This window comes from Notolabrus celidotus, chromosome 7 (assembly GCF_009762535.1).
Source record: "Notolabrus celidotus isolate fNotCel1 chromosome 7, fNotCel1.pri, whole genome shotgun sequence".
Taxonomy (NCBI): domain Eukaryota; kingdom Metazoa; phylum Chordata; class Actinopteri; order Labriformes; family Labridae; genus Notolabrus; species Notolabrus celidotus.
In genome coordinates this window covers 404,553-419,799 of record NC_048278.1, presented here as the reverse complement: position 1 = coordinate 419,799, position 15,247 = coordinate 404,553, and the positions used below count along the sequence as shown (strand labels likewise).

General features: G+C 41.1%; 1 protein-coding gene across 2 annotated transcripts; it reads right to left on the bottom strand.

Moving 5' to 3' along the window:
* Nucleotides 1-302: 302 nt before the first annotated feature.
* LOC117816079 (transcription factor AP-4-like) lies at nucleotides 303-10,794 on the bottom strand. 2 transcript variants are annotated; one of them, XM_034688180.1, is made up of 7 exons: nucleotides 10,165-10,794; nucleotides 6,795-6,960; nucleotides 6,594-6,692; nucleotides 4,752-4,922; nucleotides 3,980-4,129; nucleotides 3,099-3,269; nucleotides 303-3,003 (listed from the first exon to the last, which is right to left on the bottom strand). In XM_034688180.1, exons 1-7 carry the CDS (start codon nucleotides 10,251-10,253, stop codon nucleotides 2,851-2,853), a joined length of 999 nt encoding a protein of 332 aa, XP_034544071.1. In that variant the 5' UTR covers nucleotides 10,254-10,794; the 3' UTR covers nucleotides 303-2,850. The 2 variants fall into 2 exon arrangements, with proteins under 2 accessions (XP_034544071.1, XP_034544072.1); XM_034688181.1 differs by lacking the exon at nucleotides 10,165-10,794 and adding an exon at nucleotides 9,803-10,052.
* Nucleotides 10,795-15,247: the final 4,453 nt, after the last annotated feature.

The window sequence follows — 15,247 nt, the reverse complement described above, 5'->3', positions numbered from 1 at the left end:
TGTTGTTGATATTTGTGCAACTTCTATTTCAGATAATCAATACTATGATAGAGAATCAGTTTCAAAGCAAACTTCAGGTGATTAAAAGAAGTCTGTAAACAGGAACAGCTGGAGTTCTCCATTAGCAGCGTTCCCTCTCACAGGATTAAAGAGAGGCCTGTGTACCACCTGTGTTTATCTCAAATATGAACTCCAGCAGCACAAACTTCTCGCTGCCAACAGAGGAGCTGCTCGCTGTCACCTCCTGGTGGACGAGCAGGTTATAACATGCACATCTGAAAACAAAGCAGGAAACAGAGGGGTGTAATAAAAAAGGTACAAATTTATTTTTTTCATCTTTACAAAGGCCTGTTTACCCAAGTTTTTATAAACAAAATATAACAGCTTCTCATCGACCTGGACTGATGGGGAAAAAAAAAAAATCACAAAAATATATAAAAAAATACTTGTCACCAAAAATGGAAAACAGGACAAGAATGACAGATATATAAAGAAAGAAAAATAAGCTGAACACAATAAAAAGCTTTTGACTCGTGTCCAAGAAGAGTTCACAAAAAAGAAGATGACAAAAATAAGTTCCTCATCACTGAATCAGGCAGTACAGAACAGCAAGTGCTTCATATCAAATACCTCAAATTCCATCAAAAGACAGCAGCGCTGCAACACAATGTACAGAAACATTACAGGGAGGGTTTCACCGACGGACAGCAACTTCAACCTGAACGCAGGCTTCAACTTATCATCAGTCAGCGAAACACAACCCCTTTAACAGAGTTTCACAAACCAAATATGCAGAAAGTCCCCCCATGTTTAGCATGAACAGAAGAAGAAACTAGTCTAACCTGGTACAGAATCAATGTGAGTGATTGAGAAGTGTCCACGCGTCTCACAGGAGATGGCTTCACACCGAGCACATCAGTTATGTGTTAATGGAAAATGTTGGAACCCGGCAGAAAAATAAACAAAATGTCAAAACAAAAAGAAGCGCAATTTAGACGAGAGAAAACAGCAATTAGTAACATGCATTCAATTGGCAAGAGAACATATAAGAGATCAAAAGACAGATACAGATCCAAAGAAAAGGAATGTTTACAGCATCAAGTCGCGGATCAAATGGAGTCTGACAGGAGGGAGGCTCCGAGCAGGGATTTCCAGTCAAATTCCCGACACAAACGTAAGCAACAGAACACGAGGTGGACAGACCCAGAGAGATCTGGAAGTCACTTCAGCTCCTCTTCACTTCTTCCATGTTTGTGAAAACGTACGTCCAAGTAACGCTGCGTATGTAGCTTCAATTCAAAGCAGCTGATCCGCTTTGAGTTCTTTTTCTAGAGTTTCGAAAAGTTTTGAGAAGTCAGTAAGTTGTGAGAGATGTCATGAGGCCGAACTTTGAAGCTTGTTTCTATTTATGTGACCAAACAAAGTGAGAAACCTCTCTGCTCTCCTTCACCGTGAGCCTCAAAGACACACAGCACTCAGCAAAGTCCAGGCACACGTAACCGACATGATCAGGTGTGAAGTTAGATGAAAGGTGTTACGGTCAGCAGAGCGCCAGCTGACAAAGAGCACCATGCAGGCAGAGACTACATTCTTTAATAAACACAGGTCAAGCTTCAGACAGAGACTGTAGGTGCAATGTTCACACCTATCAACGGTGCATAGATAACTTCACCTCATGGAGAAATGAAATTAACAGAAGGGACTGAGGATGGAATTGCATAAATACCAAAAACCTCTAGTGCATAGTCACTGAAATCAACAACGCGACGCGAGCAGGCGGACTGGACGTCTTTGGAGGAGAACCAGAAGCCTTCAGAGGTTTACATTAATTCATATTCAAGGAGAAACATTTGATGATCCAGAGTTTATTTTTACTCCTTAACTGCTGGTTTAGTTCCAGCCGTGAACCAACATGTGGTTCTTTTTGTAGTTACCACTGTCTGTGGTAGAAACAGACGAGAGGCCGGCTGAATTAAGACTTCAGCCTGATTCGTCTCAGGCGTCTGGTTCCCCCGCAAAGACCCGACTAACCTCCGGGATAAAGTCGTTAAACTCAAAACAACAAAACGTCCACCTTCATCATTCAGTAACCCTGACAGAAAGAAAGGAACAAAAAGAGACGATCAATGGAAATTTTCGACAGCTTATTTTCTAAGGGCTTATTTAGATATGAAAACATGTTTCAAGTAAATCAGACATTATTTCATAATTTCATTCAACATATTTCCTCAAATTAGCTTTGCGGTTAATTTTTCCCAAACGTTCATATTCTGAAATGCCTTCTGTTGTAGTTTAAGTTTTGTTTTTGTGGCAACTTGCACAAAACTATCAGCAAGTAAATAAGAGAACAAACAAATTAAGACTGGGACACTGCAGCTCCACATCCCTTCTCAGAATCAAGAGCTGCTCGCTTATTGTGTTTATACATTCAACTCTCCGTCAATTTGTAGCACAAATAACACTGTCAGCGTGCCGGAGACGACGGGTAACTGTGATACTGAGACTAGCGCACATCGACACACACGTAGGACGGACTGATGCTGAGAGCTTTTTACACGAGGAGAGCGTTTTCAAGTCGCCACAGACCGGCTCTGACACTGAAAAACAACCTCCAGAAACCCCACAGGGCCTCCTCAACACGCTGACCGTCCTGTGTTCTCTTCAGAAACGTTACAGTACAAGACTGACGCAGAGCTTAACCACTGGATTTAAGAGTTTGGATAATGCCAAAGAAGGATTTCTGTGTTTAAAAAGTAGTCAAGCTCCTGGAGGGAATCTTACAGTGAGTAGGTTGTTTTAAGTGTTTGTGAAATTGTGTGTGTGTGTGCGTGTGTGCGTTAATGGGTTTGATCAGTTCATGGAGCAGTCCTCGCCCTCTGTGTCGGTGTCTGTGTCTGAGCAGGCGGTGTCCATGGCCACGTAGGCGGGGCTGACGATGACCGCCCGCCTCTGCTCCTCCTCGGCGCTCGCTCTCCTCTGACTGCGCTCGATGTGCTGGATGGCCTGAGAGGAGAGAAGAACATGAATGTAAACCATCGCTCAAAAAGACTACGATACCTCACGAGTCCTGGATCTGGATTCTGTGTGTGAGCTCTTACCTGCACAATAGTGTCTAGGTTCTGTCTGGACGTGGACACAGTGCTGGTGTGGGCAGACGGGCTCATGGTTACCACAGTGACATGATGGTGGGGGTGCTGGGTTAGTGTCGGGGCTGGCACGATGACCGTGGGGTGGTGGGTTGGTGCAGGGGGAGTGGGGGGAGCCAGCACCTGAAGGAGGACAACCATAGACTGTAAAAAATATGGACGTAGTATCCGTGACGTCACCCATCTGTTTCTGAAGAGCTGTTTTGAGACCAATCGGCTGCGGCAGCCATATTGCTGCTGTGGAGCCAGTGTGACGTAAAGAGGCGGGCTTTGAGCCTCCTAGCCAACAGCTGCAGTGTTCCCACAGGCAGCTGTGCCTCTCATTGGAAGACTGGTAATCTCAATATCTTCGAAATTGCCGAATTAGAAAAAAATTCACCCCCCTCACAGTGAGAGGACATCGAGAAATGAGCTATTCAGACTACACTCATCTTTTGTACCAGGCTGTAAACATGTTTATTAATGCTGCAAAGATCGTCTTTTCCCCATTCATGTGTATGTGACTTCTGGTACTTCCGGAGCCAGCCTCAAGCGGATCCTTGATGAACTGCAGCTTTTAACACTTCCGCATTGACTCATATTTTTAGACCGGAGGTTGCCGCTTGAGGACAACATAAGAACAGAATTAAATTGTAGTTTGTTCAAATCAGTCGAGCCGACTGAAGCACCTTTAAAGGGTTAAAAATAGAAATTCAGGTGCCTTCCTCTCCTTCTTTTTTTTTAACAATCTGTGTGTGTGTGTGTGTGTGTGTGTGTGTGTGTGTGTGTGTGTGTGTGTGTGTGTGTGTGTGTGTGTGTGTGTGTGTGTGTGTGTGTGTGTTTCAGATTCTGACCTTTGGACTGTGTGTTTGTCTGTCAGCGGCGGCGTGGATCTGCTGCAGTCTTAACAGCGTCTGGTTCTGCAGAATCACCTGCTCCTCCTCCACCTGCTGGGTGATCACCTTCAGACGCTCAGGGTGCAGCTGGGTGTCCAGACATCGCACCTACACAAAAACACACACACACACAGAGAGCACACAGGTGAGTCTTTTTCTAAATTCAATCATTTCAGTACAACTCCACATGATTGCACTAATAAAGTAAGTGAATCATAGAAGAACAGCGATGCACTTCAACGTGTCAAACAGAGCTCTTTGTTTCAGGAGGGATAATCCTGACTCTAAATCCCCTGCTGTTTACTCTCCTCCTTCACTACCTGTCAGCGTCTCTTTTTGTCCTCTCCTTTGTCTTAACCTGCTGGTCAGGTATATCCAGGATGTGGATTTATCAGGAACTGAATAGCGGGTGGGTAAATCTGTCGACACCTGCAGCTGGCTCCTTGTTATCGTGACGGATCATCACGAAGCTCACCCGCATACTTATTACAAGTCAAATGGATGTTAAACTGAGGTATTTAGTGATTAAACATTTCCTCTGCTGACACGATTTCCCTCTCTAGAGATGCTAACCGTCGAATTATCATTAAACAACCAGCTTCATAAGGATTTCATATTATAAACAGAAGAGTTTGAGACTCTCAGAGCTGCTGTGCTTTAGAGATCTCGTTATTTCTGCTCTGCTGAAACAGGATCAGGAATAAAAGACGTGCTCCTCCTTTATCCTCACCTGCTCCTCCAGCTGCATGCGGGCGGAGCGCTCCTTGTCCAGCTGCTGTCGCAGCTCTAACATTTCCCTCCTCAGCTCCTCCACCTTCTCTTCCTCCAGTGTGTCTGGAGACCCGATCCCTTCATCCTTCTCCTCCGCTCGCCTCCTCTTGGGTGAGGATCCGCTAAACTCCTGCAATGACATGACGGTCATGTACGGTTAAATTCAGATCAGAACAACACAAATATTTACATGTTTCAAGCTTGGTTTACATGCAGTATCTGCTGCAGTATCTGATCTATGGAGTTCCTGCTCCTTTTAAAAACATGATCTGCAGCATGTTGGGCGTTTAAAAAACAGCAACATTAAAGCACACAAGAACGGTAAACACATATTTTCAAACAGCTGCAAACTTTTCTAACTTGCAAGTTGCCAAACTTAGTTTAGTTGTATTCACAGGCACAAAACTTCTAAAAAATTTTTTAATTTATTGAGACGGGCTGCATGAATGCAAACAGCTGAAAAGCAGGCCGGGTCGATGATTTTATTTAATGCAACTGGTGCAAACCCAGAAAACAAGCACAAAGTAGGATGAATAAAAACATCTGAGGTTGAAGGAGAATTATTTTCAAGACTAAAACAGCCAAAATGTCTGCACATACGCAGCTGTGATGTAAATTAAATTAATCAGTTCTCTCCTGCATGTAAACACCTCAATCTGACCTAAACTGGCGTTGGAGGTTCTGTGCATGCTCCACAGTTTGCATGCCGAGTTTTTAACAAGAAGCAGAACGGATTCAATACTTAGAAGGAAGCCAGGTTGCAAACTAATCGTCAAGAGAAGAAAAGGAAATGAAGAAAGCAAGACAGAGCTTTTGTATTGTATGTATGAAACAGTAGAGCCGTTAAGTTGTCCATGATTTCATCATTTGAGATACAATCTGTCTGCACCTGACAGATGTCTGAGCCACGATTTTCGAATATTCGTTCACTTATTAAAAATTGAAGAGTTACTTTGAATATTTTCTCATTTTAAAAGTACAATTGTTCATTGTCTGTACCAGTGCCTGGTTGTAATACGGTGTTCCTGCCAGACGGTGGCTATAGAGCGTCTTAAAGCTGCTTCCTAACCTGCATTCAAAAGAAGAAGAAAACATGGGCAGCGATGTTTTCCCTTTGGAATAGTATTTTGGCTTGAAATTCCTGTCCCTAATTTGTCAAATGTTTGCTGGTGGTCTGACAGTAATGAGCTAAATGAGGGCACATTGTCACTGCGCGCAGCAGAGGCAGGCATACTTTTTAAGATAAATGGATCCTCGCCTAGTGCTTTTACGCTCGACAAGGACAGTAGTCTGAGCAAACTGCCTAATCAACCATGACGATGATGATCGTGCATGCAAAGGGGAGCGACTGTGAGGGTCATGCATGAAGAAGACACCTTCAGTAGCAGACACGTATGCTGTCGTCTGTAATGATTTCTGCAGAGCTCGTACTAAACTAAAGGATCTGTTCTTGCCAACCTTAACAAGAAGCCTCTCCACAGCAACAAACCCATCGCCACATGCTGTTAGACCATCAGCTGATGGAGATGCAACATCACAGCTTCCACCTGCAGCACAGTTTAACCCTACAGAACCGGTGACATGGCCAAGTGAATCAGCCTGCAGAGGAGCGAAGCTACACTGAGCCAGAGAGGGGATCTGTCCTCTCAAACACTGAAGCTTGGATGTAGATGCATCGCTTTTGACTGGCAGGTCACATTTCATCCGGTCAAAGGAAGATGTTTACAGGACAACAACTTTTTACTGCTTAAAATAAATAAAAGATACGAGAAAGGGTTTGACATATTCATGATGTGCTCACCGTGATGAAGCGTTTGAGCTGGTTGTTCTGTGCCAGGAGCTGCGTCTTCTCTTGCTCCAAGGCGAAGATGTAGTCTGATGTCTGCTGCAAGATAGCCGCCTGGACAACAATGCACAAAGAATTATCATCACATTTCTTTAAAAAGTGTCACAGATGCAAAAAGATCAGTAACATCAGGACTTATTCTGCATGTTTGTGCACCTTGCTGAGCTTCTCGCCGTCTGTGTGAGGCAAGAGTGTTTTGAGAGACTGGAAGCCGGCGTTGATGCTCTGCATGCGCCGGCGTTCGTTGCTGTTGGCAATCTCGCGGCGGATTCTCCTCTCCTGGTCCTGGGCCGTCTCTGGACTGAGAGGGATATTGGCCAGACTGAAGGGAGAGAGGTCAAGAAAGATAGACGACAGGCGGTTTTAACAAACACGCAGCAACAGTTAAATTTGCGATGAGCTCCATAAACTTTTAACCAGGCTGCACACAAGACCTCTTTACATTCCTCTGTCACACTGACTTGGAGGTCTCTGAGTGTGGCTGAACCCTGTGCCCTCTCACACACCTCAGCCCCATGAGGTTAGGATGTTGTTGTGACTGAGGCTCCAACGTCATATTTACTCAGGAGGAAATACGTGAACCATTAAGCTTTAAGACGACCACGGGGCAGAGGAGACGAGCAGCCTGCAGAACCAGATCTGGGATGTTTACCGAAATGGAAACAGGTCAGAAGAGACAACAGCTCACCGGCTCGAACCAGCTCTTTCAGAAAACTGATGGTGTGTGGTGAGCTGCCATGCTTTCATGGTTCATGTTAAAGTTAAAAAAGCTACAAATACTTGATTTCATGCCTCATCTGATATTACCTTTTTATAAATAAATTAAAGTTAATTTACCTTTTAAGATTTATGTAGGGCAGCCTGAGGAGCATAAGCAGCTCTTATTTAACACACCTGTATCTCTATCTTTTAGGGATTTTCAAAATAAAATGACCTATTCAAGCATGGTAAATTTCAGACAATAATTCCAGCTTTGTATTTGAAAAGGAAATATTCTTTGTACAACACATTGTCCAAACGTTTGGAGATGCATGTCTTTGCTGCTGCATGTCTGCTCCCCATATTTCCTGTGTCTCTTCAGCTGTTCTGTCTAATAAAAGGCAAGAAAGTCTTTGAAAATAAAAAGGTACAACATATCAAATGTTATTGCTTGGGGAAATTGTATGTCCATTTCGAATTTGATGCAAGCAACACATTTCAAAAGAGTTCAGACAGCAGTGACGCAGACCAGACTTGATGGCAAGTAGTCAAAACTGCCTCGTGGTCTGATGATCAAAATCTGACATTCTTTTTGGAAATCATGGACGCTGTGTCCTCCTCTAAAGAGGAGAGGGACCGTCTGATTTGTTACCAGCGCAGTAATCAAAACACAACATCCCTCATGGTATGGGGATGCATCAGCGCTCATGACAGGGGTGACCTGCACATTTGTGAAGGCAGCATCAATGCTGAGTGATGTAAGACGACGTGTTTTTCATAGAAGGACTTTTTTTTTAAAAGCAAAACGATGTCAAAACACACTAAATCATGCAGCAGCATGGCTCAGGAGTGAAAGAATGCTGGTAAAAAACTGGCCTGCCTGCAGTCATGAGTTGTCACCCAATAAATGCGTGGTGCAAGGAGACCTCTCTAACTCTTCACCTGCAGAAATACTGATGAGTCAAAACGCCTCACATATAGAAAGGCCTTTGGGGTGAATTTGCTGATTCCCTGTTTAACTTTTGTGTTATTTTAGATTTTAATTTGTTTTATTGTGAATCTACTTTTAATGTTTTACTTCATTTTTAATTCCAGCACAACCTGATCATATTGTATTTTGCACTTCTAGCATCTCAGGTCCTGCACCCAACGTTTTTCTATGCAGCTGTGGCTCAGTGGGTAGAGTCGGCCGTATATCAATTGGAAGGTTGGCGGTTCGATCCCAGCTCCGGCAGTCACATGCAGAAGTGTCCTTGAGCAAGACACTGAACCCAGATTTGCTCCCTCTGTTGTTCAGATGTATGTGAATGTGAACGAATGAGATTAATAAACACTGATGGTCCCTCACTAAATAGCAGCCTCTACCATCAGTGAGTGAATGAGTATGAATGGGTGAATGTGACATGTAGTGTGTAAAAGCGCTTTGAGTGGTCAGACAGACTAGAAAAGTAAGTAAAGTAAAAGTCCATTTTCCCAGTCCATTTATGCCTTTAATGTTATTTCAATGTGCCGGTGTGCATTTGTACCCTTGGTGTAAAGCACCTATGTATTGAAAGGTGCTATGCAAATAAAATGTGTTACTATTATTATTACAGTGTTTAAAAAAAAGGAAATGCAGAGGGAAACAACGTAAACACCATTTCCTTTTTTGCAAAAGGTTGTAGCCGAAATCTTCAAAATGGGCATCTAATTTGCCAAAAGGTATTTTCATTTCCAATACTTGATGTGTTGTCTTTGTTCTATTTTCAATAACACGATAATATCCCGTGTTGTGGAAATCATCACAATGTGTATTCCAACTTTCCTGTGTATATAATGTCTTACTTTCTTATTTTTGAGACTCAAATATATGCTGTGGCTTCAATGAAAATAATTCCGTCCAGGTATGATGAGACACACAAACACACGTCCCTCACAGACGCGTCGTGTTGTCTGTATGTGTTGTCTCTGTGTGTTGTCTGCTGTGATGATGATCAGCTGTTGTCAGCTGCGGACCTCCAACATGGCCGCCGGAGGGCGCGTGAGGTGCTGAAATGTGAGTGCGCGCGCAGCAGCAGCAGGCCCCCTGACATCATGGAGAACAATGCGCCGTTAGCTCAGCTAGCATGTGCTACGGGTCTGCTTTACACGAGGACGCCCTGTTCGCACGTTTTAACAAGTCAGAAGAACGCCTTTCAGTTTAAAACAAGTGAACGAACACAGTTGCGACAAACCACACACCAAACAGTTAAAGGAAATTAAAGTACGCTGGGTGCTATGTGGTTAGCAAAGCTAAGCTAACAGTAGCTGCGCAGGGATTATTTTCCTACGCACAAAGCACATTAAACATCCCCGTGTTCAACACACACACAAACAACGCGTGTTTAGGTAACACTGTGATCCAACGAACAGGTGTAATAATTGATATCGCTGTAAACACGTTATTTGGTTTGTAGTAGTGAAGTGTTGAGGAGCACGTTAACTACCACGTGGTTGATGTTCAACTGGACGCAAATGGATCGATTTCATGTGTCTGATTTACATATTTAAGCTCGGGGTGACTGCTAACATGCCTCTGTTGTTGTTGCACGTCAAACAGCCCACACATGTAATAATACTAAATACACTAAGCGCCGTTTCCTCTCCTCCGCCAGCAGCTGGACAACAAACTGCTAATTTCCACAACCATGCGCCGCCTGGCAACACACCGCAGCGAGGCTCTCAAAGCTAGCATGCTAACTGGAGTCACACTGCATCACACGGACACACACACACACACTACAGACACACGAGGGTTCATTTCTGCAACCAGGTTCCTAATCAACAAAAGAAAGAGCAAGCCACACACCTGCAGAGCCCGCCGATTACATCCTTCTCCGTCTTCTTGAACTGCTGTAAGGACTGGATCTTCTCTGTGGGCATCATGAAGTATTCCATGCTTTCAAAGCCTCCTGATGTCCTCCGTGTTTCTGTGTTTTTCTCCTTCCTCCACTGCGGTCCTTGTTAAAGTGTAATGAAGTACGTATGCAGCACAGAGCTGACTCCTCAATGGTGCATATCTAAAAAACACAGCTTCAAAATCAACAAATGTGAATTATAGAAAGAAAAATAAAAGTAAGTTGAAGCTGTGTTGCTTCCCTCAGCTGATGGGGTTCCCTCCAATGTATGTGTGTGGCTTTTTGCCTCCGCCTACTACGTGTCTGTGTGTGTGTGTATGTCTGCTGCCTCCGCCTACTACGTGTGTGTGTGCGTGTGTGTGCATGTGTGTGTATGCAGCTGATCTGTGTGCGGCGGGAAACAGCTGGTTGGAATCAGAGCCCGTTTTCCGGAGAGCAGAACAAACAGACCTGCAGGAGAGTCAGTGTGTGTGTGTGTGTGTGTGTTCAGAACTACACACCAAATGTGAGCCAGCCAGCAGAGAACAAAAACCTTACAGACTGCGTAAAAACATGGCAATTACCAAGAGAGGAACAAAGCAGAACTAAATCCCCTCAGATGATTTTGTCTAATAGATTCAACTTTTTAGTTATAAGGACTTTATGTCATTTCTTTGTCAAACTGCAGGCCTTAGTTGCATCAGTAAAATACAATGAAATCCAAAATGATAGTAACCATGTGTAACCTCCTCTGTGCCACACAGTGCAGGAGACCAGATGGATCATGGAGATCTCAGATTGTTTATTCAGGATTCTGATTATGGAACATACAGACAACGACAGACGATCAGATAAAGTAAAAATCAGTTGTCTGTTCCCACACAGCATAAACCATTTCAACAGTTAAGTGGTCTTATAGTGGAACAATTCTTAAAAAATACACATAGAAAAATAGAAATGCACATAAAACGTAACAAAACATCAACATAAAAATAAAAAAACACATTCCAAATAGAGTAATACTGCATTACTACCAACAATATCAATCAACCAATCAATCAGACTTTATTTATAAAGTGCTTTTTGTACAAAGACATTGTAACACAAAGTGCTGTACATAAAAACAACCTAAAATAGAATAAATTGAGAAACAGATCCCACCCCCAGCCCGAGCCAAACCCACCCCACAACCCTAAGGTTAAGAACACAATATAATAATAACAATAAAAATAAAATAAGAAATAAAAAGAAGCCGCAATAAATGCAATTATCAGTAATTAATATTTACAGATCGTTCACAACAACATAGATTAAAACCAACAAATATTTTAAACATTCATCATAACGTACCTGATTATGGGACATAACTAGACAGCGACAGACGATCAGATCAAATAAAAAGCAGTTGTCTGTTCCCACTAGAACACAGTATAAAAACATGAAGAAACATGTCAGTTACTAATCAGTTACATTCAGTTACAAATCAGTTGGTCATTAGTTTGATCGCTAGTCTCACACTAGTTTCACAAATTGAATTAACACTCTACATGGCAATAAAACCACAAATTTTACATTCATTTTGTTACACAAACACTTTATAAATGAAATGCTTCTACATTTCTCATATATTGTAAAGAAAACTACATTTATATGTTTATTAAGAAAAACAAGATCTCCACAATGCATCCACATAGACATTAAATTTTCATATAATAGTACAATTCAAAGGCCTGATCTCACAAACTACAGTATCACTGATTCAGATTATTCATTCTTTATCATCAGGCAAGACGTTCTTCATCAGGGCATCAAGTTAACAGTAGAACAAGAACTTATCCCATCCTCACCCCTCCCTCAACCCTCCCAAGGAGTGCTACCTGACAATGTACACATCAAGTTGATTATTTCAGCTCTGCAAAAAGGAGATCAGTGGGTGCCAAATGTATTCAAATTTCTCATGTCTGTTCTTAAGAATAAATCGAATTCCCTCTAAATGAAGTGTTTCTGTCATCTTCGTTAACCACAGATGGGGAGTAGGTGCTTCTTTTTTCTTCCGAAAGAGGAGGATCAGTTTCTTAGCAGTAAGCAGAACATAAGATAAAATACATTTTTTAGAGACTTGGAGATTCCTGAGCCGCTCCGACACGCCAAAGATGATCAATATGGGATCAGGTTTCATCTCAATCCCAAGAACTTTTAAAGAAAATTAAAGATTCCAATCCACAAATTCTGTAAGCTAGGACACAGGGCATAACTGAGTGTTAAAGCTGATTCTGTTGAATTGCATTTATCACAGTGTGGTGAGAATTAGACTTTATACAGTTTAACAGTAATTTAACCAATTCATTATTTATACCATTACACATGTAGGGTGTTTTCACTTCATTTTGAAGCCCAATCAAGCTCAAAACTGAATCAACCCATGGCTTTAATTTCTGTTCTTTGTTAACCAGAATAATATCTTAAAGGTCAGTGTGTAGAATTCAGCAGTGTTCAGCAGAACAGGCAGAAATTGAATATAATATTCATAAGTATGTTTCAATGAGTCGATAGTCACCTTATTTGAGAATGATTTTGTATTTGCTAACTTAGAATGAGCCTTTTATATTTACATAAGGAGGGGACCCCTTCCATGGAGGGGACCCCTTCCATGGAGGCTGCCATCTTGCTCTGCAACATTTGGTCCATAGGGGGCGCCGCTAAGAAATGAGTGAGGAAGAAATTTGAAGAAAATAGGAAAAACAATGTTATTTTATGTAATAAAATTTGGGGTGCCCGATAAGGATGCCTCCAGAACGCCTCCCTTTAGAGGTGTTCCAGGCACGTCCAACTGGGAGAAGGCCCCCCGGGGTAGACCCAGAACTCGGTGGAGGGATTCTATCTCCAGCCTGGTCTGGGATCGCCTCGGGATTCCCCAGGAGGAGCTGGAAAGTGTTACTGGGGAGAGGGATGTCTGGGTCGATTTGCTTGGACTGCTTTAACCCCGCGACCCGACCCCGGATAAGCGAAGGAAAATGGATGGATGGATGGAAATTTGGGGTTAAATTGAGGACTGATGCCAGTACACATTTAAAAACTTGTGATTCACCTTTTTTTTTTTTAATGGTTTCCAAAGCAGTTTTTGAAGGTTATAAGTGTTCATGATTTACTTGTTTTTGTTTTGTTGTTGTTTTCTTCACACCTTGGAAGCTGGTAGCTTAATGAGATAGAACATGTAGGCTAGGCTTAAATAAACATTTTGCTTCTGTCTTTTCAGTCATCACTTCATACATTACTGTTGCTTTGTTGAAAGTGTGTGTACTTTGAAACTGATGGTGTTATATAATGACTGAATAAATTCTACTACTACTTTATGTATTTTGAAATTGTATAATTTTTCCCTGCTAAATATCAGTGTTGTTACCGTTTTATTAATGTTCTTTTAAAATAAGAAAATAGGTAAAACATAAAGCTGTATGTCAAGTCAAGTCAAGTCAAGTCTAGCTTTATTTGTAAAGCCCATTTAAAAACAACCTCAGTTGACCAAAGTTCTGTACAGTTATTAAAATACAATATAATCATACACATCATGTTAGTTGTCTTTCAGTGTACATGTGATGATGTCATTGGTTACATTACAGGGGGCACCAGTTAAAATCTTGCCTCGGGCACCAAGTGGGTTAGGGCCGGCTCTGATGTTGACAATTAATTCAACAAGTGAATCATTTGAAATCTGTAATTCTTTGCAGATTGTCAAGTTCGTTTCATAAGTCCCTGCTTTTCTTAATTTAAATTTATGTTGATCAGCTACAAATTAAATCCTTTTTGATGTAAGTTTTGATTAAATGAAAGAATCTTACAGAAGTATTTTTGATTGTTTTAGTAACTTATAAACTTTTCACTTCTTAAAAATAATATTAAATAAAAATGATAATGTGAAATACAATAATTAATACAATTTTTAAATAAAAAAATCACCAGCCATGCAAAGTACACTACTTTGTGTAGTAGCATTTTTTGTATACTCATTTTGAATTGGGAGTCCACGAAAGATGTCAATGTCCAAATAAATACTCTTAAAGATATTATGGGATAGATTACACAGCAGTCTGCTATGCAGGAATTCAATGACGTAACAGGCAGTGTATGATACATAACCCATAACATGTCTGGTATAAACTGTTTAACATGGAACAGCAGGTGGCAGCAATACACCATAAACTTCAGTCCCTGCTGCCATGAACAGAGAGCAGGGGGCTGTGCCCACATGGATAAAGTGAAAGAACACATAAGCAATAATGGCATGACTTAACATTGATAAACTGATTTAAGATAGTACTAAACTGATCCAGAATCATACAATTTGTTGGTTTTAGACAAAACTAAATTCTGTTCTGATCTGCTTTGTGGAATGAAGTCATTCAGCCAGTAATACAGAGATATTGACCCTCACAGTGAAAGTGTATTTGTTCACTGGTGTCTCCGCTGCAGTAATGTGCATACATCACTGATAAGTTACATGATTTTCTTTATAGTCACATCTCTGTCTTTGTGTTCTTCAATATAAACAGCTTTCTGCTTTCTTAACATAAAAAAATACTGTAGTTTCCCTTTAGCCTTAAGGTTCTTCGCTGCTCACAATTTGCTGGTTTTTAACTTGGAGTAATTACCATTATGACCATTGTTTTAATATAATTTGTATTTTTTTTTTTTTATTCTATCTTCTTTTTTATTATTTTATTTATCTGGTATTTATTTTATTTAATTGAATGATTTCTTTTAGTTGATTTTTTATTGTTATTTTTAGTGTTTCATATCACATTCCTCTATCTTGTTTTAGTTTTGTACTGTTTTATCTATAGCTGTTCTTTTGTGAAGTACTTTGGGCTGCATGCTTGGATGTATGAAAGGTGCTGTACAAATAAAAATGAGTTGAGTTGAGTTTAAATCTCCATATCTCATAGTCTAAATGCAAAGTAGTTTGTCCTTTGAAACATTAGAAAAAATATGTCATATTTTTGTAGGTTTATTCATGTTAGTATGAAATAGTATTGTATAGAAATATCACACATTCAA